The sequence below is a fragment of the Schistocerca cancellata genome, chromosome 2 (assembly GCF_023864275.1).
Source record: "Schistocerca cancellata isolate TAMUIC-IGC-003103 chromosome 2, iqSchCanc2.1, whole genome shotgun sequence".
Lineage (NCBI taxonomy): Eukaryota > Metazoa > Arthropoda > Insecta > Orthoptera > Acrididae > Schistocerca > Schistocerca cancellata.
The window spans coordinates 859,314,153-859,341,850 of NC_064627.1; the positions used below are offsets into that span (position 1 = coordinate 859,314,153).

Sequence of the window (27,698 nt, forward strand, 5' to 3'; positions counted from 1 at the left end):
GTAGGTGTGCTAGGGCCATTGACCAATCACAGCATTTGCATTTGTTTACATCAGGTTTATTCTTATGATGGACAAAGTATAGTGCTGTAACTTTGAAATGTAGCCATCTTTTGTTCTGGTCAATAATTTTCTACATCCTGAAACACCAGTAGGACACATTCTGTATATAAATGAGTCATAGGGTTGATATTTAAATACATAGTACAAAAAATTCAAAACTTTATTTATATGTTACAATCTTGTTATTAACAAATATACATATCACTCATCTCAAAAACTGATTTCAAAGTAATCACCAAATAATTTGTTTCAAAGCGATATAAACAAAAAAAAATATTGTTCAAAAAACACAAAGGAACATCACAATCTTCCTACATAACAAGTGTGTTAAAGCAGCTTTGTTACATATCACAATTAGCTTTGAGTAGTTTACATATTTTATTTCAACAGCAAATTGCATCATTACTGTCCAGTCAATGCAGATATGTGACTGGTAAATGACATCACACAAATGTTACAGTTTAGAATAAGAACACACACAGCATTGCCAGTGGACACAATTTGCATTCTTGTAACCAGAACTATCCAGCACTTACTCACTCATAATTATGATGTCTACGTAAGAAGAACCAAGTATATTGCTCTGTGTTAAGTTAAATATTACGTTAAGTAACTATCTGGCCCCCGCCTTCTCCCCCCCCCCCTCTCTCTCTCTCTCTCTCTCTCTCTCTCTCACACACACACACACACACACACACACACACACACACACACACACACTGAAATTTGGCTTTATTGCACTCTTAATTGTAGACCTCAAGAATATAGTGATAAATACCATAATATTATGAATCATCTTCCATGGAATTAATGGTTTTAAAATGAATCACAGTAAATTAAATTGTTGTTATCCCATATTTTTAATGGGTGTTATTTGTAAATCCACAGATTGTATTTTCAACAACATCAAAGCATACTTATCCACTGATTACACAGAAGAATGTTAATAATTCAGAATGTCTCAAAGCACTGAGCAAAATATAATTTAGTAATGTACTCAGTCCACTGTATATCTCTTTTACAAACAGTTTCAGTCTCTCTATGTGTCAGCAGCTTGTATGAAGTTTTACCCATCATACGAGCCTAGACAAAACAATCAGTGCTGTGTAGCCAAGCCCACAGGCAAGCAAACAGCGAACATCAGCAGCACAAGTAGATGACTTGGCAACGGCACAGGTGCTGCCGACCCGGCACTACCGTCACTCCCTCCACTACGACCACTCGATTTACTCGAACAAACTGAGTCGCAGTCTTCATCCTCACAGATATCACACAGTGTTGCTACTCTTGGTTCATAAAATACTCTAGCACGTCTAGCTGTAACAGTGAAAGAACACACATATACCACAATAATGGAAATTCTAGTTTGGAAGTAACAATATTCTCTCTCTCTCTCTCTCTCTCTCTCTCTCTCTCACACACACACACACACACACACACACACACACACACACACACACACACCACACAATGTGAACTCAGAAAATTGCACAAGCCTTCTTGCTAAGGTCTTCAATTGTGCCGATCATTGAAATCTACTACAGAAACTAAAACACTACGGATGGCGTCATATCTTAACAATAAAAACAATTGGTATCAGAGGACTAAATACAGTTTCCTGTAAGGTCCAGTAGTGGGTTTATTCTCATTTTCATTCTGAACCTCCATAAATGGTTAACTAAAGACATGGCAGGCCCCTTCAAAAGCTCAACATTTGCTGATGATACAAATGTGCTAATAAAGGTTCCACACACAGCCAGGAGGGGAATAAAACTGGCTTACAACTGGTACATGGCAAACAGCTTAACCTTTAATCTTACGAGGACTCATGTTACACAATTAAAAAAAAAAAAAAAAAAAAAAAAAAAAAGATCCAAAAAGTACCATATGTAGGAGGCAGCAGAAATGCACATTGAAAGCAGACTTCCGGATAAGCTATCTCGGACCCAATCCTTTGTCAGATGCACGCGCTGTGCTTCCCCCCCTCCCCCCCTTCTCCCACATGAGGCCATGTCACTTGGTTATGGCCTCAGTGTCCACAGGTGACTGACTCTGTGTGTGTGTGTGTGTGTGTGTGTGTGTGTGTGTGTGTGTGTGTGTGTTTTATTAAATATGTGTTATAAGATCATTCATGGAAGTATATGTGGCGACCATATGAAAAAAATCTTTGGCAAACTTACAAACAAATTTGTGTGTGAACAGTGGACGAGTAAACAGATATTTTACTTCGGAAAGTGCCTGGCTCCTTCCTCCCTTGACCGCCCCCCCCCCCCCTTTCCCCTCCACAACTCTTGAGTACCTTCGGTACATTCTTATCAAAATTTAATATTCAGATTACACCTCAAATTATCTTAACTTTTGGTGCAAATTATTTAAAAATAAAGTAGCTTGTATTGCAAGTTATTATACTTTCACGTGGTAGTCTATAGTGTGTTATTGTTGTTGTTATTATTATTATTATTATTATTATTATTATTATTACTGATGTTCCATAGCTCTGAAACTTTGTTAATTTGCTCGTTCTGCTGTTCCTTTTTCTCCTTCTTCTTCTTCTCCCCAAAATTAAAAACTGCAAATTATTTCTTGCTAAACCAACTACTGACTTGTCATTCTCACATCAACCATCTAAACTGAATATTATCAAAATTCAGATTTGTTTCTTATACAACTGAGTAAATGGTTGGGTGTTGCCATATTAGGCTTTAACTGACTGCATTTGACAAGTCTCATTTCAGAGCCATAGTTAATATCTTGAACTGCTGAGGTAAGGAAGGGGGGGATTAGGGATGGAGGTGAAAGACATATGAGCGCACATACATTGCATGCATCATTACTTATTACTCTGACTTAACTATACTTTTGTTGAAGTTCAAAATTAGTTTAAGATATTTGTAATGTAGGCACCCTGTCACTAAAAAATTAATCAACATTCTGGGTGCAGAATACATTTAGGTAATTGTCTTTTTACATTTATGTAAAAAGATCATGTTCTCTGCTACAGTCATGGTTAAGGACACAGCTGACATCATCTCTTAGTGCTAAAAAAACAAGTGCTCCATCTGTCAACTTGCCTAAGATTGCTTTCAAAGCATTAGCAGAATGGACAAAAGCAGAGCTTTAGTATAGCTTTATAATCTAATAGTATACTTACACGAGTCGTAATAATCATAAATAGATACAGGAACTGGTTTCTGCTTAGCCACTTTGTGAGTTCGGTAAGCAGATATGGTGGGACAATACTCCTGCCTTGTCATCTGGAAGTACAAAAGTTGTGAAACTTAGTCTTTCAAGCTGTACTAAACACAAGTCACTACACCTAACTTCTGATACTTGCCTTTTATATAAGTTACATTTCGTTGTTAGTGTATACACTTGACAAAGGGCTTCCACAAAAATAAATTTCTCAAGAGACAGACGCATAAAATAAAGCACGTGTTCCAGACAATTTAGGAGAAAGCGAAGTGCTCTTTTAATAAGCAAACCATTTCTAAAAATTGTAAGTAACAAAAAAATAAATACTACAAACAATGCAGAAATTAACAGAATGAAAATACACTGAAGTGCAAAGATACTGGTATAGGCATGCATATTAAAATACAGGTATATGTAAACAGGCAGAATAAGGTCCTGCAGTCAGCAACACCTATATAAGACAAGTATCTGGCACAGTTGTCAGATTGGTTACTGCTGCTCCAATGGCAGGTTATCAAGATTTAAGTGAGTTTGAACGTGGTGATAAAGTTGGTGCATGAGCGAAGGGACAGCATCTCTGAGGTAGTGATGAAGTGGGGATTTTCCCATATGACCATTTCACGAGTGTACCATGAATATCAGGAATCTGGTGAAACATCAAATCTCCGACATCACTGTGGCCAGAAAAAGATCCTGCAAGAATAGGACCAATGAGGACTGAAGAGAATTGTTCAACATGATAGAAGTGCAGCCCTCCCACAAACTGCTGCAGATTTCAATGCCAGGCATCAACATGTGTCAGTGTGTGAACCATTCAACAAAACATCGATATGGGCTTTTGGAGCTGAAGACCCACTCGTATACCCTTGATGAATGTACGGCCCAAAGCTTTACACCTCGCCTGCACCCTTCAGCAGTGACATTGGACTATTGATGACTGGAAACATGTTAGCTGGTGGGACGAATCTCATTTCAAATTTTATCGAGTGGGTGGATGTGTACGGTTATGGAGACAACCTCATGAATCCATGGACCTTGCATGGCAGCGGGGGACTGCTCAAGCTGGTGGAGGCTCTGTAATGGTGTGGGGCATATGCAGTTGGAGTGATTATGGGGCCCATGATATGTCTAGATACAACTCCGACAGGTGACATGTTCGTAAGCATCCTGTCTATCACCTGCATCCACTCATGCACATTGTGCACTCCGACAAACTTGGGCAATTCCAGCAGGACAATGTGACACTCCACACATCTAGAATTGCTACGGAGTGGCTTAAGGAACACACTTCTGATTTTAAACAGTTCCGATGGTCACCAAACTCACCAGACATGAACATTATTGAACATATCTGGGATGCCTTGCGACGTGCTGTCCAGAAGAGATCTCCACCGCCTCATACTCTTATCCATTTATGGAAAGCCTTCAGTATTCATGGTGTCAGTTACCTCCAGCACTAATTCAGACATTAGTCGAGTCCATGACACGTCGTGTTGTGGCATTTATGAGTGCTCGTGGGAGCCCAGGAAAGAGGTAAGCAATAAGAAACAGTCATTAAATAATTCAGAATTTTTGAGTCATGAGACATACACTACATACAGTCAAAGAACTGAAAAAAGAATGGTGTTGGAAACATGGCTAAGGAGAAACAGATATTGCAGAAAAGGGAGTAACAGGCAACAACAGTGGATTATACCAGCCTAAATCTAAATTCTTTACAACTAATACTGGACTACAAACAACAGAGCCAAAAGATAATAACAAATGAAGAATAACAGAGACAAAAAGACATGAACAGACATTAAAAATACAATGAATTGTTGAAAAAACAGGAAATGACATAAAGAGAAGAACTAAATACATCAGGGCACAATGGAAAACTGTGAATGAGAATCAAGAGGAGGAAAAGGTAGAAAAAGATACTGTAAATCAAAAACTGAACATGTCTGAACAACCCAAGTGGTGAAACAAACATTCATGTTTCCAATACATATGTATTGGTCGAAAAATCTATTATAATTAGTTCTTTTTTCTCCTTGTATGCCCCGACTCATGAATATGAAGGTAATGCAAAACATGTACACTAACCACAAAAGACAGTTAATTACAGATACTGCAATTATTCTTTGAGAATTAGTACACTGTATCAATTCTATCAGAGTTAAATATGAAATCCTTACCTTGTCAAAATACAGAACAACAACAGTGTCCCCATCTTTGGTCTCAACTCTCTTCACATTCTGTGAAACTTCCAGGCTGGGCAGTGAATCTGAATCAACGGTGAAGCCAGAGGGCAATGACACTTCCATAACAGCCATGTTACTTTCATTAGCAGACTGTCCAGCAGCAAACCTGTATTACGTAAAGACAGGGATAAGCAGAAAATGTGTATTAATGACCTCACTCCTATTTTAGCATAACTATAAAGTTCAGCCAATAATGTTGTGTACATGCAAGTTTGAGATTATTATTTCACATTTTTTCACAGAAAAGATGTATTTCTGATGGAGTGTTGAAACTACACTAAATAATACCAGTGCACAATTGCAAATATAGGACACAAAGTGCAGACGGTTTAGTTCAATCAAATGGCCATTATTATTCTGTTGTGCCACACTAAGAATCACCATCATGCTCTTTACTATGGAAAAAAAAGGAAGAAAAACCAGGAAGAGAGAAATAAATAAAGTATAACATTCTTTGTGGAATAAATCATGTTAGAGCAATTAGTAGATAGACAAGGAAATGCCAATTACACCACAATCCCCTTCATCATCCCAAAAACTTTAACAACAGGCCAATGAAAACACTGTATAACACATGTAGGTGTGATGTATACGTTACTCAAATAAAATATTGTAACATTTAAAACTTTCTTGGTCTAACAATCGTTGGAGTCATTTCGAGAAAACTGATTCCTGTACCCTGCTACCACAATGTTTTGATCCAGACTTCTCTCCATCTTCATGTGTAAACTCACAAGACAGAGCGGTTATGTGTACTTTGCCAATTTAAACCTACATATGGTCAGAATGATTCAAAATATTGTGGCAGCAAGTTATGAACACTACACAGTTTTACCAAAATATTACGGAACAAATAATATGATGTTAATGGGGTTAAATATGACTGCTTCTTGGGAGAGATGCCAAAAAAGAGATATAAGTAAGTGTGATTACTTTTTAGAAGTGTGGCATCGATAGGTCACATCGACCAAGTAAAGTTTGATCTTTGAACTCTAACTGCTCTGACAAGCTGCCGTGTAAATGTTCCAGTCAGCCTTTGTACCTTGTACAGTGTACATGTGTATCTTTCTTTGTGCTGAAATATATATATGTATAGACATTTATGGGAACAGTTTGTTACGTATACAGTTACCTGTATTCCGGTTTCCCCTATTGGTGACCCCGACATTTCTGTCTTCCGCGACTTCCGTGCTGGCCATGTGGAATCAACAGGTTTTACGTTTGACACTATGGCTCCCTCACACAATTTTTTTATACGAGGATTTGGAGGCTCAGCTCCTACTACCAGGCCACTCTGCTAACGGACAGTGTTTCGCGATCTCCAATGAAGTTAACCTCAAACTTTGCAGCTCTACAATGGCCAAGTGTTATGCCCTTACCTTAAACAATGGACCGGGTTTTGTGTCGCCGGACTGTGCACGCCAACATGTGAAAAGTGAAGTGGACGATTTCCTGAATCGTGTAACGATCGCTTGCTTGTGTAGTGTTCAAAGGGACCCAAATTCACACACGTGCTTTGATTCTCTATGCGACGCAATGTCGTTACAGCAGTGCCGTGTGCTACGCTGCCATTCGTGCAAAACGCACACGTGGTCAACTGCTACCAAGCCATGCCAGTTTTCGCTTCATCACATTTTAATAACGGATATTTTTATACAACAAGTTCACCAGGCTGAACCACCAGATCTGTCGCCCAGTTTCTTGACCACATGGGTTCGAGCACACCCTATGGCGCTTCACCATCCAGGAACATTGTACCACGATAATGTGACCACCAGCAGGTTTCACCAGTGATTTATGGTCCTACCACACAGGATGCATTTCCAATGTTCACAAAAAACTCTCCCTGTTGCCACACCAAGTGCCAAACACCCCCGCCCCGTAATTTCACTCATTCCGACCATACAGCCGTTTGCTCCTTCCACAGTACCTGCTGCGCTGGCCTCCCGTGTCATTTCCGACGTAGACAATTTAAGTACTATGCCTCTAACCTCCGGTCCAGTTTATGGGCGTACCTCATGCGCCGCTCATCTGTTGGTACCCATGGTACCGACCGTGCCTGCCGCGTCATGCTTACATTACCCATCAGGGACACTGCAACCAGCCGTTGTTTGGGACATGTTTGCTAGTAACACGCCCACGCCAGTAGTGCCAGGTTACAGGACAGCCTATCCTACCATGGGACAGCAGGCCTTCTAAGATACGCCGAAGCCACCCCCCCCCCCCCCCCCCCCCCAGCAAGTTTGACATTATCGGCCCTCTGCCACCATCAGATATATCCTCTCCACAATCGACCGCATGTCTCGTTGGGCGGAAGCTGTTCCTTTACCAAACATCACAGCAGAAACCGTGGCCAAGGGATTTGTCTCATCGTGGATCACTACGCTCGGTTGCCCGTCCACCATCACCACCGACTAGGGTCAACAGTTCGTGTCTGCACTTTTCATGATTCTATGAAACCTTTGTGGTATCAAAAAAATTCATACAACAGCCTACCACCTGCAAAGCAACAGTTTAGTGGAACGATGGCACCGCACCCTTAAAACAGCACTCAGGTGTCATGACTGCGTCTGGTCTGAGGCACTTCCTTGAGTGTTACTCGGTCTCAGTTTGGCCTTTATACCTGACTTACAGGGAACCATCTCCAAATTTGTTTTCGGCAAGAACGCGATTCTACCTGGGGAACTTATCCTGACCCAAGCACTTGAGGATTTCCCCACCTCCGCAGACTGAATGCACACCCACTTCAGACAAGCACGGCTACACCCGCCTGTCAGTCATTCCCCGCCGGACACTTATGTGCCAACTGCACTCAACACATGCTCCCACGCTATACTCAGGGACAATTCCGTTGGACAACCTCTGCAACCCCCATACCTCGGCCCCTTTGAAGTACTCTGGAGGGGCGAGACGACGTTCCACATTATGGTTAAAGATTGCCCGCAGACTGTTTCACTACACAGGCTCAGGCCTGCTTTCATTGACTCTGACATCCCTCTGCAGTCCCATCCAGATGAATTTTCCATTGCCGAGCCCGATAACGAGTTAGCTCATCCCATGGTAGGGTCTTCTCCTTCTGATGATTCGTCACCGCAGTTCGTGGGTTTCCCAAGCATGTCGTCGTCAACCCCATGCGCAGGTTTTGATGACGTTTCATCTACTGGAGAGACTCGCTCCCCGACATTCAACTTGTGCTGCAATGTACCACCTAACCACGTCGGCGACATGTCGATCGTAGCTTTCAACGACCATGTGCTTGTGCTCCTTACAGACATGCAGACTCGACACTCAATGAGGAACTAGATGTCAAGATAGTGCATAGCCTGTTCCTCCTCCGAGAGTGTGATCCATCGAGAGTTCAAGCGTTCATCTCCTCAGACGGCTCGAGCTGCATTAGCACTACACACTCCGAAGCTGACACCCACACGACCTCCTCTCAGGCGAGGGGAGAAGAGGGGGCGGGGGGCTGTGTTGCTTCGTTATGTCACATTGACCACATAAACCATGATCTTTGAACGGCTCTGACGAGCCGCCATGTTCCAGTCAGCCTTTGTACCTTGTACAGTGTATCTTTCTTTGTGCTGAAATATATGTATGTATAGACATTTATGGGAACAGTTTGTTGCGTATACAGTTACCCGTATTAACGTTTCCCATAGAAGCTTATCTCGTTCATTAAAATTTTATGGAAACTTGGGTGCCCTGAACCTTTATTTCAAATAGAGGAGAATCCTAAGTTTAGTACTTTGAGATAAGGCTAAGCCTTTTAACAACTGTTCAAAGTTACAGCTGCTTCACTCATTGCTTATATTACATTACTACTCTGATAATTAACCGCAACACAGGTAAGTCTCAAACAAAGCTGCACTATAGCTGTTCCAGCATTTAATGTTTGTATTATTAATGATGATTTTGATGATTACAATAGCTCATTCACTATTACAAAACAAAGAAGAGAACTTTTATTTACCATAATTCAAACAATGTTTTTAATATAACTTTTAATGTTACTGCCAAATAATGAGGTATTTTTGTTTGTTTATCATGCCACCCTACCTCCTCCCCTCCACCAGGCAGTCATTTTGTGAAGAAGCACGCTGGCATAATTTTAATTCCCCTCTTGTTTTGCCATCTGTCTCCTAAAATTCGTTTCTTCAGTTTTAAGTAATTAGCATTAACATATGTGAATATAATCTGCATTTTCATAAAAGAGAAAGATTAGCCCTTAGTTTTAAAGAATTTAACACCAGATCTAATTTTGTGCTTAGTTTTATGTATGAAACTAATTTTCTAATTTATTTCAACTATTTCTAGTTAGTGTCTTTTATTATAGAGTGAAATCAGTAATTGTTTCATAACGTAAATTCTGTTGTTGACACACAAATAAATATAAAATCTGTAATAATCGTAAACATTTGGAAGACAAAATGCTAGTTATCTTAAAGTATCTATTTGGCCCTCTTTGAAAACATGTTAGTAAAGCCAGCCTTTAATTAATTCCAAAGCAATTAACAGTTTTGTCAAAAACATTGTTTACATAACTATATTGGTTAATTTCATGATTTAAACAAATAATTCAGCCTAACTCTTGCAGTAGAAGAAACTGTTAAAAAGAACCAATGTTTTGATGTATTCAGTTAATATAATGAGTTAAGTTTTAATTGTAATTTCTGTAAATTAAACTTCGAACAATGTGTAGTTTCAGCACCTATTATTGTGATGATATATAAGCGCCCAATTTTTGGTCATGAGACAGTCAGTCCACAGCAGAGTTTCGGACGAGTAACCTGTGCTGGTTAGAACAACAACAATGCTTCAAATTAACTGTGGAATAAGTGTTAAACAATTACGCCATGTGTAAAAACAGTGACAGTGTCTTCTCCACAAGTACCTGATTATTCTTCCAGAACTGTGAACTTGGTGGTTAGGTTTTACTGCTCGTTGATGTTCAACAGGAAACTATTGTAGCAGTATGTGGATGTTCACCTGCAAACTACTAATGAGGCTTGTGGAAAGTTGAACAATAGTGCATTGCCCATATAAAAGTGTATACGGGGGGCTGTGAAAAGTGAAAGTAAAAGACCGTGAAACGCAACTGTGCATATGTCAGCTACATTATTTACAGTAGTCAGTGTCCAAATTACAACCCCATATTTCAGTCAGTACGTAGACAGGCCTGACGTGGTCCACTGCGACATCCTCTCCTGTGTCAACCTCTTCGTTTGAGAGCAACACTTGCAACCAACAACCTCAATTTTTTGTTGCATATATTCCAGTATCTGTCTTCCCAATAGTTTTTGTCCTCTGCGGACCCCTCTACTGCCACAGACGGTTTCCCTCATGACTTAAGCCATGCCTTGTCATCCTGTCCATTCTTATCCTCCAGTTTTTCCACTTGTTCCTTTCCTCACAAATTCTGAGTACCCAATCTTACTTTATCAATCTGCTTTGATTCACTTCTTTTCTGATTTTTCATGCAGTCCATGATTTGCTACTTACTACATATTTGAAAACTTGCCTGATTAAATGATAGTGCAAAACATATAAACTGACTGCTTATAAGTATCAGAATCAGTATCAGTATCTTTTCGCAAGATGATATCAACAGAACACTGTAAAGAGCTACATACGCTGAGCATATCGAAAGCTGCAGATGATTCCGGTCAGAGTTTTTGTCAACCTGTGGGTCTAATGTGAAGAGTGGCCATGCACCAGTCACATTAACATTGTAGCGGTAAGACACCTGCACAATGGCAAATCCTGTTCCAGTTGCTGTGATGTTGACTTCCCGTACTTTTGACGACAGCTGCAAAGAAAAGACAGAGCTAAGTAACAGAAAATTTTAAAAATGTAACAATCATATTTTCAATTATAATATTGCTTGTGTTTCTCGAAGTTTTCACAATAGATAGAATATTCTTTCAGGCATGCATGTGGGATAGTATTACTTCTTGTTGAATTGATGGCAGAATTTAAACTACTTGACCCAATACTCTGGGGTAAACATGCCTGTGACAGAGACAACACTGTTGGCAACAAGAGCATCAGTCTGTGACTGACAGCCACAGACTGATGCTCTTGTTGCCAACAGTGTTATCTCTGACAAAGGTGTTCACCCCACGGTATTGTGTCAAGTAGTATAAATTCTGCCAGTCACTCACCTCAATGATGACAGTACAGTTATCAGCCAAACTATTGAAACAAGAAGTAATATTATCCCAGATGCATGCCTGAAAGTTGATGATATATGAGTAATGTTTCTTCTTTATTTAGACTTAATCTCTCTATGACCCATAAAGCTGTTTCTTGAAACATTGTTAGTAAGCTTTCCTGAGGCAGGTTGTATCTATCTGCACACATCTGCCAGTTCAGTTTCTCCAGCTTCTGTGTGTCACTGTCCCATGGGCAACACAAACTTGTGTCCATTCAAGCTGCCATTCAATATCCCTTATTAGTACTCTTTGCTACAGGTGCTGCATACTTACACAATATTCTATGATGTGCTGCACTAGTGTTTTGTAAGCAGTCTGCTTTATCGGCTGCCACTGCCTAATATTCTACCAATGAACCAAAGTTTGCCACCTGCTTTAGGCTGAGCCTATGTGACTGTTCGATTAAATATTCCTACAAATTCTTACACAGCTGTATTTACATGAGATGACTGATTCCAAACAATCACTTTTTTGATAGTAAGCATAGGTGTGGGACTGAGTCAAATGCTTTCTGGAAATCAGTGAATACTGCACCTACTTGACTGCTTTGATGTCATGCGAGAAAAGCACAGGCTGGGTTTTACATCAGTGATGTTTTTGGAATCTACACTGGTTGGCATGGAGGGGCTCATCTGTTCGAGATACCTCCTTATGTTTGTGGTCAGAAACTTTTCTAATGTTCCACAACAAGTGGACATCAAGGATATTAGACAGCAGTTTTGTGGATGACTCCTGCTACCCTTCTTATTAAAGGTGCGACTGGAGCACAACATCTGCATGACAGAACAACACAAGCAGCACTTGTACATCACTCGCTTTTTACACATTGCGGAAGCACAATGCCAGCAGTTCCCGCCCTCAGTATCACACGGCGTGCACTTACTGAGAGGTCCACGTGGCTTAGGTAAAACACGACTCTACACAGCTTTGCCACAATGTAGCGAGACTAATGGACACTGTTAAGGTTGGCATGCATGCATAACAATTTCTTTTTATGCTGTCAATTGTCCATGTTTTCTATGGAGAAAATGTGGACTGTATACCTGACATTCCACAAGTATTGATTATAAACAGGTATAACCAAAAATTAAAGTGGTAATTGAAAACTGAATGTTATCGAAGGTCATTAATTTATCTGTGGAACTGTAAATTTGCTTCAAAGATAAGATGATGAAATAATGCTTGCATTCAGTCTGCTGGTAAAATTGCACTGACACGGACATATTTAGGACAGAACAAATGAAAAAGATTTGTGTTTAAGAGTATGACAAAGGATTATAATTGTCAACTTTGTTTATAATTAATTACAAAAATCTTCTATCCAGTTACGCCATAGGCTCTCATGCTTTTATTAAGCAAATGGACTAATAGGACTCATTACAGTTGATAATATTAACTGCGCTCAATGGAAAAAGGAAGAAAGCACAAGGTGGTGTGGTAAGCAAAGATGGGTACCCCATGTTAATAAATTTCTATGTGGCTAATTAAACAATGGAAACTCCAGGTAGGCATGTCAACAATATGTCGTAAAGAAGACATGTTAAGTTGCAGAGAGGCACAATTAAAAGACACTTACACCAAGCTTTTGGCCACAGCCTTCATCACACACACAAACAGATTCTGGTCTGAGCAGCCGGAGTTGGTGGTCAGTGTGCATGAGGTGTGACTGCTTGTGTATGTTTCTCTTTTGCTGATGAAGGCTGTGGCTGAAAGCTTTGTGTAAGTGTCTTAATTGTGCCTTTCTGCAACTTAACATGTCTTTTTTACAGTAAGAGACAATCTATCTTTTCCTACATTGTTGCTATTTCTGCCTGGATAACAATTAGACTAAGTAGATCATTCAAACAAATTTATTCATGAATAAATTATTTGTAACTAACAAATAATGTAGAATGCCACTGTTTACTTCTTGAACTGAATTCGATAATTAGTCCACTTCTTGCCTTAGCTAGTGCAGTTTCTATTTCATAAATACCTTATTAATAGATCATATATCTAAAAACAAAGATGATGTGACTTACCAAACGAAAGTGCTGGCAGGTCGATAGACACACAAACATACATGCAAAATTCAAGCTTTCGCAACAAACGGTTGCTTCATCAGGAAAGCAACCGTTTGTTGCGAAAGCTTGAATTTTGTGTGTATGTTTGTGTTTGTTTGTGTGTCTATCGACCTGCCAGCACTTTCGTTTTTTAAGTCACATCATCTTTGTTTTTAGATATATTTTTCCCACGTGGAATGTTTCCCTCTATTATATTCATATTATTAATAGATCAGACATAAAGGTGCCTCAGTGGCTCAGTGAGTCAAGTTCCAGACTACAAAACCAAAAGTTTTTGGTTTGATTCCGCATTGGTCCAACAATTTTTTCTGTTACTCATTGCTTCTTTCGTCTCTAATAATAACAAAAAAATATCAAGTCAAGTGACACCATGTTCTGGAGTACATGTTGAACTGTAGGTCCCCTTGTAAATGGCTGTACAATCCAAAGAAATATTAAAGAAATTGTGTCACAAGTTTCGAATTATGTTATGATGTAAAAAGAAAACTTTATTTTGAGTGTAATTCGGGAAGTGGAGCTAACGTGGAATCACAATGAATTATTTGCCAAAACCAAAAGTGGAATTGTTAGTTTCTCATTTTTTGCCAAAGAAGAGTGTGTGTTGAAAGTCACATACAATCATCCTGAAATAAACATGAATTTAGGATATATAATGCATAAATATCCTCTTTGTATGTGGAAAACATATTTTCTTTGGTGTCAAAAAGGCAAATCTTTGAAATCAATTAAAGTTTCGATCAGATAGAATGAAATTTTCACTCTACAGCGGAGTGTGCGCTGATATGAAACTTCCTGGCAGATTAAAACTGTGTGCCGGACCAAGACTCGAACTCGGGACCTTCGCCTTTCACCGGCAGTGCTCTACCGGAAGGTAGGAGACGAGGTACTGGCAGAATTAAAGCTGTGAGGACGGGGCGTGAGTCGTGCTTGGGTAGCTCAGTCGGTAAAGCACTTGCCCGCGAAAGGCAAAGGTCCCGAGCTCGAGTCTCGGTCCGGCACACAGTTTTAATCTGGCAGGAAGTTTCGATCAGATGTTTGGCATAAAGAGTTGTTCTGGAAACTAATTAAAAAACAACAGAAAGTACATTTGTTTAATGAATGATACAGAATCAGAGCAATAAACATGGATGTCTATGGAACGTTTTTTAAGAGGGAGCAAGATTCAAAACTTGTGAGATTTAATATAACTGATATGGTGATTTGGAAAATGTTTAGTGCACCAAGAACTAAATTTAATAAGAAGTACACAAAACTTGTGGTAACCACAAAAGACTGACAAGTACACAAAACTTGTGGTAACCACAAAAGACTGACATTTACCTACTCAATGTCTTTTAATTACATTACTTTGGTTCCTAATCGCTAAGTGTATTTCAGTAATATATGCAAAGTACAGCTTTTATGTCATTAATACGCATATGAATGCCACTTCCTGATTCAATGATCTGAAATTACATCCTCGTTTGATTAAATCCATGGTATCTGAATTAAAACTAGAAAACATTCACAAAAAATTATCCACTCTCTCATAATTTTAAGAAAACCGAAAATTAAAATTCTGAAACAGAAAGAAAAGGTCAGACTGGCTGAAAAAACTCTACTGGGTGTCAACAAAAATGCTACATTAACATTCCTCAAAGTGGCAAAACAAGAAATAAACTTTTAAAAATGGCATATTCAACTCTGACCTAATCTATAACACTTTGTTTGCAAATAAAACTTCACAACTGTTCACATTAATGGACTTTTCAAATTCCTTTCACGATTTCAATTTGTTAGTTATGACTGGCATATCTAAAGTTAAACAAAATGCATTTTAAAAGTACAATTTTTTTTTGTTGGTTACGTAAAATATAGCCCATGGCCACAATATGGCGAGATGACTGTGGGATATCTTTTGAAACCACTCTCCAGTGCCCAGTAGAAACTACTTTTAGCAGTCTAGGATTGCACCAAGGTAATCCTCTTCATCCAGTCTGTCACATTATTGAGCAATATCCCAACAGGACTGCAGAAAACATATCTTTGTGACTGCATATGATGCTGTTTTTCACCCATACACTTTGTGAAGATTCCAACCCTGGAGTGTGCATTTTCTCTGATCTAAAAACTGAAAATTTTTCTCTCTTTTCTGAAAATTGTATTTGATTTTTTCAATTGATGTATTTAGGAATATAGATGTGCACAGATGCACAAACCTATTGTTTAGTATGGCTGGGTACTTCCGAAGTGTACAACAATAACCCGAACGCATCAAAAGTAATGTGGAATTAGTAAGCTGCCGTGGACAAATGTTAAAAGGCTGTTGTGATTCCACCATACAGCAAGTGTAGGGGCATTCTTATGAGAATTGAAGACGGATAACTGGCATGTATACTGCTGCCATGTTATTAATGTGTTGGGATTTGGTGACAGAATCCATCCACCGAAATGTTGGACCAGCTCTTTTCTGTTGTTCAGTAAGGACTGAATGAGGATGCAAAACAAAAAGACTTAATATACTGTTTCAGCACACTTTCATAAAGGATTGCATCAAACTAGACTGCAGATCAGTGCCAAAGCTGCAGCCACAATTGTGAGTCAGCATAATTTCCCGTGAAGAGAGTGATAGCTAAGAAAGGCCAAGATATACTTAGCAACTGCTGAAGCTGCAGCATTCTCCATCAAGGACAGCAGTGTTGAATCTGCAGTTTACTGGACTCACAGACTTTGACTGCTAGAAATTTGAGAGGAATCTGTAATGAAATTCCAGGAGGAGGCCAAGTGCACCCTTTTGCTTCCTCCTAGAGGATGTGTATGGCAATAAATGTCACTGACTTTAAATTTATCTATTATTCATAACATTTTTCACTCACAGATGATAAACTTATGTTTTTACTCCTGCAAGTGAATAATGTTTCAAATAAAATTTGTTATCCATGGATAATGAAAAATGATTTTTATCTGTATTCATTATTTGTAATTCGAATAAATTTAGTCCAACTCTGGTGGTACGTGAAGCGAATCGTGCATGCAGACATGGTAAATTCGCAACCTACGTGTAAGTGAAAGCATGTGTGTGACATTCATGTGGCCATGACCAATCACTCATTTTGCTATGCCATCTACATGTCCACATACAAGTGCTCACTCGGCAGTAATTAGGCAAAGCAGCAGCAGCAACTTCTGCCAAAGTATATTAAGCGTATTCATGCTCTCTACTGCAGACGGTAGCTATGTGAACACGATGTGGATTAGCCATATGCTTACAATTCTCTAGGTGTGACCTGTGCTTTCTTTCAACAACTGGGCACGTTTTTTTATAAATCTACAGCAGATTATGGTTAAAAGAGGGACTAGCTGAGTCACAAATCAGTATAGAATCTGACAGGGATTCTATTAGGGCTTGAAGCCTTGTTTGAGTCTAGCGATTTCACTTGTTTTAAGCAGCACTGGCACTATTACAGATATCACCTATCTTTGCAATGGTGTGAGAATTCAAATGGGCAACACTCATGGAATTTGGATTTGCCTTTATAAAGGGACATTTGGAAACTGAGTTCAGCATGTCTGCCCATGCTTTGCTAACCTCAATTTCATTTCCTCTCTCATCCAAGAGTCTCTCTAAAACTAACTTTAGTATAGTCTTTACATATGATTAGAACTTCTTTGGGTTTTCTGAAAGATCTTTTGATAATATTCTGCTATAGCAGTTACTGAGGGCTTCATGCACAGACCTCTTGACAGCCATTACTGCTTCGTTCAGCATCTCTATCTATATTAGCACACTGTTGCAAAAACAACGAAAAAAGCTTGCCAAATTTCAAACAATGCTAAACCCCAAGGATAGGCAAAGTTTTAGAAGCTCGAAACTTAATGCAAACTTCAATGCAAGATGCTTTTAATAGTTCCCACAATGAAATTCTGGCAGAAAATCCAAAGAGATTCTGGTTGTATGTGAAGTACAGCAGCGGGGATACAATCGATACACTCACTGCACAATGGTTACGTACAGATGACAGTGCCACTAAAGCAGAGATACTAAACAAAGTTTTTTTTTCTTTTTTTCAATATTCCTTCACCAAAAAAGATGAAGTAAATATTCCAGTATTCCAACCAAGAACAACCTCCAACATGAGTTACTTAGTATTATGTATCCTCGGTGTAGCGAAGCAGCTTAAAGCACTTAATAAACCTAAGCCTTCTGGTATATATTGTATACCAGTCAGGTTCCTTCCAAGGTTCTTTTCAGAGTATGCTGATACAATAGCTCCATACTTAGCAATCATAGACAACCACTCTCTAATTGAAAGCTCAGTACTTAAAGTCTGGAAAGTTGCACAAACCACACCAATACCCAAGAAATGAAATACGAGTAATCCACTGAATTATAGGCCCACACCACTAACGTCATTTTGCAGAAGGATTTTGGAACATACACTGTGTTTGAACATTATGGGTTACTTAGAAGATAATGAATTATTGACAAACAGTTAACATAAATTCAGAAAATATCATTCTTGTAAAAATCAACCAGCTATTTATTCTTATGAAGTAATGAGAGCTATTGACAGTGGATGTCAAATTGATTCCATATTATTAGATTTCCAGGTTGCTTTTGACAGTGTTCCTCACAAGTGACTTCTAAGCAAATGGCATGCCTATGGAGTATCATCTCAGATGGGTAAATGGAGTCTTGAATTCCTGTCAGACCGTCAGAAAGAACTCAGTTCATAGTAATTGATGGAAAGTCATTGAGTAAACCAGAAGTAATATCTGGCATTCTCCAAGGAAGTTTTATAGGCTCTCTGCTGTTCCCGATCTACATATACAATTTAGGAGCCAATCTGAGTGGTCCTCTTAGACTTTTTGCAGAAGATGCTATCATTTACCATCTTATAAAATCATCTGATGATCAAAACAAATTGCAAAATGATTTAGACAAAATGGTGCAAAAAGTGGCAACTGATTCTAAATAATGAAAAGTGTGAAGTCATCCACACCAAGACTAAATTGAATCCACTAAATTATGGTCACAGGTTAATACACATAAATCTCTAAAGCTGTAAATTCAAATAAATACTTAGAGATTATAGTTATAAATAACTTAAATTGGAATGATCACAAAGATAATGTTGTGGGGAAAGCAAACCAAAGACTGCAATTAATTGACAGAACACTTAGAAAACACAACAGGCCTACTAAAGTGTCTGCTTACACTATGCTTGTCCACCCTCTTCTGGAGAACTGCTATCACATGTGGGACCCACATCAAATAGAATTGAGAAAGATGTTGAAATTGTCAAAAGAAGGGCAGCTCGTTTTGTATTATTGTGAAATAGGGGCGAAAGTGCCACGAGTATGATATGCGAATTTGGGTGGCAATCATTACAGCAAAGGTTATTTTCACTGCAGCAGGATCTTCTCACGAAATTTCAATATTTAACTTTGTCCTAGGAGCATGAAAATATAAGAGAAATCAGAGGTTGCATGGAAGATTTAAGTATTCATTTTTCCCGTGCACCATTCGAGAGTGAAACAGTAAAGAAACAACTTGAAAATGATTTGGTGAACCCCCTCCCAGGCACTTAATTTGAACTGCAGAGTACGCATTTAGATGTAGTTGTATAGCCCTACGCTTTGTTTTACAATAGTCTCTCTTTTTTCAGTGTTTCTTTACAGTGACTGTACACCATGAACAGACCCTCCCATCATGAACTGTAACATATATATCTATCAAGTGCTAGATCAACTACTCCTTTAAACCATAGCTGCCATTCTACATGCCTCTCTCCAGAGCTAAATTTTTCAAATTCCTTGTTGAGAGACGACATTAGTGCTGGCTCTTTATCTAGGAGGGTGGTTTGAAAAGTTCTTGGAATCACCACAAAAGATCAGCACTAACGCAACGAGTTGTTCACGTGATATTCGTTGATCTGTTGCCTGTAAACATGTGCCATGTCAGTGCTTCCGCATAGTGCACAGTGATTTGCGAAGATGGGGGGGGGGGGGGGGGGGGGGGGGGTGAGAATTGAGATTCAAGCACTGACTAAGTACTTCATAAGGAAGATATGAAAGCAAAGAATATTCATGCCAATTTCCAGAATACACTGGAGAACTCTGCTCCTTCATATTCAACTGTTGCCAAGTGGACAAATGAATTTAAATTTGGTCGGGAGAGCTTAGATGATGATCCACGCAGTGGTCAGCTGAGATGTGTCACTACTCCAGAAATCATTGTAGAAGTGCACAAAATGGTCATGGAGGATTGTTGATTGAAAGTGCATGAAATTGCTCATATTTGCCAGATGTCATCTGAATGGGTATATTACATTTTAACCGAAGAATTAGAAATGAAAAAAATTATCTGCAAGATGGGTGCCACAATTCTTGATGCTGGATCAAAAACATGCTGTCACCATGGCAAAATTACACGAACTAAGTTATGAATTGTTGCCACACCTGCCTTATTCACTTGCTATGGCTCCGTCAGACTTCCATGTCTTCCCGAAACTGAAAATATTTCTTGGTGGTCGAAGATTCACTTCAAACGACAAATTGATAGCCAGAGTTGACAACTATTTTGCAGGTCTGGAGAAAACTTATTTAAGATGGTATCAAGGCACTGTAACATCATTGGAACAAGTGCATTAATCTACAAGGAGACTACATTGAAAAATAAAGAAAGTTTCAGTGATGTGAATACTTTTTTTCCTATTCCGATGCGAGAACTTTTCAAACCACCCTTGTAGTGTGCGGATCATGCAACTCATTTTACTTCTTTTAGGTGGCTATTGTACTATGTAATCATTGTGGCTATAAATGTCTCATGGTCATCACACCAGTTTCAATGTGGAGATCTTCAAAGAGGTCATGTTGTGACATAATAGCAGGTGGATTCTTCCCATCCATTATGTTTCTTCTACTCCCATAAATAACTAGTTTTTTCACTAATTTTTTGCTTATGTTCAATATATTTATCTGTTAACGCGAAACTTACATAAAACTCTCAAGTTCTTGTAAGACTGAATTTCACTGTAATTTATTTTTCAGTTATTATTTTTGCTGTCCTGATTCTATCTGTGTAATTAGTTTCATTATGCCATTGTTAATTCAAGGTTACAGTTAGTTAAAGTTAGCACTACAGTTTGCTACGAGCACAAATCTATGAGCTAAAAAGTGCCCTACCCTATTTGAAAATTACACATTCTAACTTACCAGTAATATATTTGAAATTACCCAAAACTAATTATCTTCCACAATAATAAAACTTTAGGTTCATAAGCAGCTCCATTTCCCAGCATATATCTCATCAGAACCACTGTTAGATTCTGAACTTTGACCACATACTTTAGTTACCCTAATTTTTCTGTACAAAATGAGACTGATCACTGACTAATTAATCCACTAAGCAATAATTTTATGTAATTTGCTGTAATTTGCAATATGGTACTCATTCATATAAACAAGGGGTTTATGTAGATAACAGTTCCACAATATTTTTGGATTTTTGACTAGCAACATTTTCTATAAGCCAAAACCAAATTAGTTGTTGTAGTTCATCAAAAATGGTAGAATCCAACCCATAAGACTTTCAAACCATTATGTAGTTTTCAAAATAACAGTCTGTTCTTACGCCTGTCTGTAAGTAGCTGGACATCACCCAAAATAATCAGTCCACAGTTTGATACTAAATGAGTACCACCTATATTCAAGTGTGCCCTCAGTATTGCATGGTTCATTTGGAGTGAAAGGGACTAAACTGCGAGGTCATCAGTACCTCCATCCATTACGTGGCCAACCAGAATTAGTCGTCAAAGGGAGAAGGCAAAAGGCAAATCCTGTAAAGCTTAAGTGTAACTATAAAAAATAAAAACCGAGATAAAAGCCCAGAAAAAAAGACAGCACAGAAAATTCATTAACATCAGGCGAGCTCCACATCAGCAGTGAGGGAGATCCTCACATCTGAGAATTTGGCCACGGGTCAGCCAATTGTGGCCAATGCAGAGTCTACAGAGGCTGGGTGATACCCTGCAAGAAGCACACTGGGAAGACTGCCCACATGGTGGTAGTCTCCTTAACCCTCCTTAGCTTGTTTGGGGAGATCAGGGCAGACCAATCTGAGTTCCAGACTTCCAGCAATAGATGGTGTACAAATGACTGAAGGTCGGTTCCAGGAAAACCATTTCCAGAATTGGCATCCTGGCGCCAGCTTGCCCAACATGTCACCTCATTTATTTCCCGAAATCCCAACATGAGCAGGGGACCAAATAGAAACAATGGGCCGTCCAACTTGATGGAGGTCAGAGACAAGATCCTGGATAGCTATAACCAGCGGGTGAGCAGAGTAGCATTGGTCTATAGCCTGAAGACTGCTAAGGGAGTCACTACAGATTAGGATACTCTTGCCACTTCAAGAACAAACATGGCTAAGTGCTAATGTAATGGCCGTTAATTCAGCAGTGAAGACACTGTAGCTGTGTAACAGATAGTGCTGTTCACTGCACCACACACGTATGTATGCAAAGCCTGTTCATCAGTCGACTGATGAGCCATCAGAGATTAACACTTCCAAACTCTAGCACTTCCCAAGGGCAGCCAAGAAGAGGCAGTGAAAAATCACGGGATCAGCAGAGTCTTTTGGACCATAGGAGACTTCAAGGCAAATCCGAGGTAGGGGCACAAGCCATGGGGACAGATGTGATGTTTCCCTAGCCAGAGGCGACAGTGGAGGAAGTTTCAGTTCTGAACAGACACACTAGAGGTGTGCAGCAATTGTACACCCAGTTCTGGGTCACTGCTATTGGGTGTGGAGCTCCCTTCCAGGGAAAAGGACATGGCAGTTGGGATGTTCAGGGAAGCTATAAATGTATAGAGCATAATTCAGCAGCTGTTGTTGGCACACAAGTTGGACCCTACAGTGATGAATGGGGTCCAGTATCCGCAATGCTGAGGGTGGTGCTGAACCATATGCACAACTGCCCTAGTCAAGACAGGATTGAATCAGGGCTTTCTAGAGCCACAAAAGGGTAGAGCGATATGTACCCCAGCTAGTGTTACTGAGGCAGCAAAGAATATTAAGGAGTCGCCAGCACTTTCACTTAAGTTGGTGAAGGTGGGGAAGCCACATCAGCTGGGAATCTAAGACTAGTCCCAGAAAGTGGTGCTTCTCAACTAAAAGTAGTAACTGATCATCTATGTAAAGCTCGGGGTGTGGGTGGGCTGTACGATGGCAACAGAAGTGCATGACATGAATCCTGGCAGCTGAAAACCAAAAGCCATGGGTGGGAGCCCACGACTTCACCTTTTGTGTGGTGCCCTGTAGGTGACACTCAGTGAAAAACCATACTAGAGGAGCAATAATAAAAGCAAAAATCATTGACACGGAAGGAAGGCAATATTGAAGACACCACACCCACAGCTAGACCATTGATGGACACAAGAAAGCAGGAACTACAGAGCCTCTTGGCTATAAGAGGGGAACTGAGTGAAGTGTCCACTTGCACCCAGAACATACGGTGCGACAGGAAGTTCTTGGCAAAAATTGGGAGGTCCTGGAGACCCCATTCATGAACACAGTAAGCATGTGGTGATGCCATGTCATCTAATAATCTTTCTGTAGGTCAAAAAAGACAGCAATGTGATGTTGATGATGTGCAAAGGCCGTCCAAATGGTGGACTCCTGATGAACCAAATTATCAGCAGTGAAGCACCTTTGGGAAAAACTGCCCTGAGATGCAGCCAAAATGCCCTGAGACTCAAGGAGCCAAAACAGCCGCTTGCTGACCATGTGTTAGAGTAATTTGCAGGTTTATTAGGTGATAACCGTGCATCTCGGGGGTTCTTGCATGGTTTCAGAACCGGAACTATGGCACTTTCTCGCCACTGAGATGCGAACTCACCTTCGTTTCAGGTCCGATTAAAGAGAGCAAGGAAGTGATACCGACAATTCACTGAGAGATGTTTCAGCATTTGGTTGTGGATGCGGTCTAGCCGTGGGGCCATATCAAAGCAATGGGCTATGGCACTGGAGAGTTCCCATTCACTGAAAGGAGCATTATATGGCTCCAGGTGTCAGGTAGTAAAAGATAAGCGCATTTGCTCCACCCGCTGATTTATGAGCCAAAAGGTGGGGTAGTGGTTCTCAGATGCAAATGTACGAGTGTAATGCACAGCAAAATATTCAATGACAGTGTCTAGATTATACAAATGACAGCATCTAAGGAAATACTTGGTACACCTGCAGGGGCTGGAAGCCACAGAGTTGTCTGACCATTGCACATACCTATGATAGAGAAATGAGTGATCCAATAGTGGAAACATACCGTTCCTAGGATTCATCATTTTATGAGGTAGTGGGTGCAGGCATGGAGCCATTTAAAGGCAATGAGGTGCACTAGTGAAAGGTGTTGCTTATGGCATTGTAGAGCACACCTATGATCTCCAATGGCCAAAGAGATCTCTGGGGTCCACCACAGTTCCGTCTTCTGATGTGGTGATCCCGAGGAAGATGGGATGGCTTGGTTGGTTGCCAAAAGAATGGCTGCCTTTGTATACTGAATATTTGCATTGATATTGCCTTGCGATGGGGAGCTAAGGACAACAGCAGAGGTGAACCCATCCCAGGCAGCAATGCGGAGAACCCATCTAAGCAGGCGTCCAGCAGAGCAATGCTGAGGGAGCGACAGGAAGATCAGGAAGTGGTCACTACCACACAGGTCATCGTGGACCCTCCAGTGGACATATCGTAGAAGACCAGGACTGCAAAAGGAGAGACCAATGGCCAAATATGTTCTGTGTGCCCCACTGAAGTGTGTGGGGGCACCAGAATCCAAGAGGCAAAGATCGAGCTGTGCCAGTAACGTTTCGATGTCTTTACCATGACTAGTGATCATTGTTACACCCCATGAAGGGTTATGGGCATTGAAATCATCCAAGACTAGGAAAGGTGGGGGCAGTTGAGAGAGTAATGCACATAGTACATCCTGGGACACGACATCATCGGGAGGGAGATAAACATGGAAAAATCCTCATACGCCTTTACCAAAACTGCAACAGCCTCCAAAGGTGTATCAGGAGGCACAAGGTCACTGCATACAGAGTCCATTACGTAAGTACAACTTCACCCAATAGCCTCTCATATTCAGTGTGATTCTTAAAGTCACCTCGGTAGCCACGAAAGGCAGAGGTACATGTTGCTGGAAACAATGTTTCCCAGATGGCAATATGGAATGCAGCTATCATCACTCAGCCAGGTGGTGAAAAATCAATTACAATTCCACTGGAGGATCAGACTGAATACAGTGAGGGCACGAAGCGACCAAGATGGCCAGATTATGTCCCAGGGCCATGTACTGCCATCGGTTGAGATGCCAGGGCATCCACTCGCACAGTGGCACATTGCCTGGGGAGATCTGGTGCCTCAGGGGCCACCAGGATCTCCACTTTGGGCACAGAAGGAGTACCTGCAGAGGTCCAGTGGCATGGGGGCCAGTTTCCTTTGTCTTGGAGGACTTCTTTTTGTCCTCCACCTCCTTAGAAGGTGAGGGCTGAGATGGTTTCCCTGAATTGGTTTCAGGGACAGAGGAAGAATGAGCAGTCCAACAGCCAGCAGTCTGTGGTTCCTTCAGCCACTGGCTGGCATCTGGTTGTGGATCAGCACGGACTGTGGAAGGATGAGTCCCAGGGGACCTCCTCCTACCTAGAGAATAAAGAGGGGGGTAAGGTGCCTCTGGTTGGGGGATGGGGACTGGTCTCCTTGGCAGGTGGGAACCAATGCTCCCAAAGTGGATGTGATGGAAGCACCAGAAGGGCCCGCAACTGCTTGGGGGGGGGGGGGGGGGGTTTACCAGCAAGTAGCTCTGAGGGCTCACTGTAAGAGGCAAAACAGAGGAAGGTACTGTCAAACACAGCAGGCGATGACGTTTCAGCTGTAGCGTACGACTGTGTCATTTGTCTGGGATTAAGACACTCATACTTTTTTATGGTGTCTTGATATGTGACCCTGTCCAGGGTCTTATACTCCTGAATTTTCTTCTCACACTTAAAAACAGAGCAATCTGGTGAATAGGGAGAATGGAGCTTGCCACAGCTTACACAGATGTGGGGAGGGACACAAGGAACGTTTGCATGCAGTGGACATTCACAATCCCTGCAGAGACAGATAGCAGTCCAACAGGAAGACATGTGTCTGAATTTCATACACCTGGAGCATCTCATAGGAGGAGGAATGTACAGGGTTTCATGTCACACTGGTAGACCATCACTTTGACGTTCTCAGGCAATGTATCAACCTCGAAAGCCAAGATGAAGGCCCTGGTAGCAACTCCGTTTTCCCTTGGCCCCTATGAACATGACGTATGAAGTGCACACCCCGTTGTTCTAAGTCGGCCCACAGCTCGCCATCAGATTGCAATGGAAGATCACGGTGAAAGATGATGCCTTGGATCATACTGAGACTCTTGTGGGAAGCAACAGTCACAGGAATGTCACTCAACTTTTCACTAGAGAGCAGCACCTGTAACTGGGCAGAAGATGACATTTTAATGAGAAGGGGACTGCTCTTCATCTTACAGATGACTGTAACTTCCCCATATTTGTCTTCAATGTCTTCCACAAAAAATAAAGGCTTTGTGGCCAAAAAGATGTCCCTGTTGGTCCTGGTACATACCAGGTATTGGCGGGAGGATTTTGCTCCTTGCTGTCTAGTCCTGCATTCCTGCCATGGCATGACAATGTAAGGGAATGCATTGGGATCGTACTTTGTTGCATTGTACAAGGCCTTTCCATTTGAATTGATGCTGGGGCCATGTGACCACCAGCGAGTGAGAGTTTTAGTTGCTTCATGTGCGAACTATCCACCTATCCACCATGGTGCCACCCACCCCGAATGGGGACTGTCCCCATGGGTGCCAGCCAGCCACAGCAACAGCTACCTGGCCAGTAATCCGTTGCCGGGAGTCCCTGTGCCCCAGTTATGACAGATACATACTGCATGGTGTACATGGGGAATGTGCAGCTCACGCACCAACAGTGCGATCCCTGCGTGGTCAGGGGGCTACAATAATGCAGATACGGTTGAACGGGTTTGCCTCTTCTTGACACAGGATACAACAAGTTTTTGACAGCACTTCAAACTTGTTATTTAAGGGGATGGGTGTAACACCCCAAGTTCTCTCTAGTCCCTGTCTTCCCTGTACAAAGTGGCAATACCTACCATTGACAAGCCACTCATAGTCAAGTTGATGAATAGTGATATAAATTAACATAATTTTCATATTTGTCAATAACTGTAACCTTGGGGTACCAGAAAATTAGTAACTTTTATCTCATATTTTGCTGTTGCCTTGATAGAAATTTTATTTTGTGTATTAATTGCTCCAATTCTTAATGGGAATTAGTAATACTTTTAACTTAACAGATCAAGAAATTGAAGGAGAATCTGCCAGATTATTTTAAAGTAATTTGTTTATTGTTCTTAAAAACATTGCGCCAGCCACAATGAAGCCCCCACTGTGAAGGCTTTCCCCAAGCATGGTGTGAGTTAATTGTTGTTCATAAGCTGCTGGAAATAACCATGATTGCTGTCAAGCAATTTGAAGCTGCTGTGAACAGCAGTGTCAGGAGGGCTCCTGATAGTTGTGAACCAGAGGTACATAACTTATCTCAAGTACTGTCCTCTCCTGTGGATCCTACCTCCTTGACAGGAAGTTTCAAATGCTTAATTTCCATGTTAGAGCTCATTTTAGTTTCGTCAGTATGTACTGTACTTCCTCGATTCACCGCTAGTTGGCCCAATTGAAGGAAGGTAATTTTGCCTTCGGTGCTTGTGTTGACGTGCGACTCATTGCTCTACAGTACTAGCATCAAGCACATCAGTACGTAGCATCAACAGGTTAGTGTTCATCACGAACGTGGTTTTGCAGTCAGTGCAATGTTTACAAATG

The 27,698-nt window shown here is 40.7% G+C and overlaps 1 protein-coding gene across 4 annotated transcripts in view; it reads right to left on the reverse strand.

Annotated features, from left to right (window-relative positions):
• Positions 1 to 202: 202 nt before the first annotated feature.
• Positions 203 to 27,698, reverse strand: part of LOC126162796 (CD109 antigen-like) — a 237,194-nt gene continuing 209,698 nt past the window's right edge. For all 4 annotated transcript variants that reach the window (XM_049919517.1, XM_049919516.1, XM_049919519.1 and 1 more), the window contains exons 26-29: positions 11,129 to 11,304; positions 5,433 to 5,604; positions 3,212 to 3,314; positions 203 to 1,377 (exon numbers count right to left, since the gene is read on the reverse strand). In XM_049919517.1, coding sequence (XP_049775474.1) covers positions 1,157 to 1,377; positions 3,212 to 3,314; positions 5,433 to 5,604; positions 11,129 to 11,304 — 672 coding nt within the window. In that variant the 3' untranslated portion in view covers positions 203 to 1,156. The remainder of the gene's footprint in view (positions 1,378 to 3,211; positions 3,315 to 5,432; positions 5,605 to 11,128; positions 11,305 to 27,698) is intronic.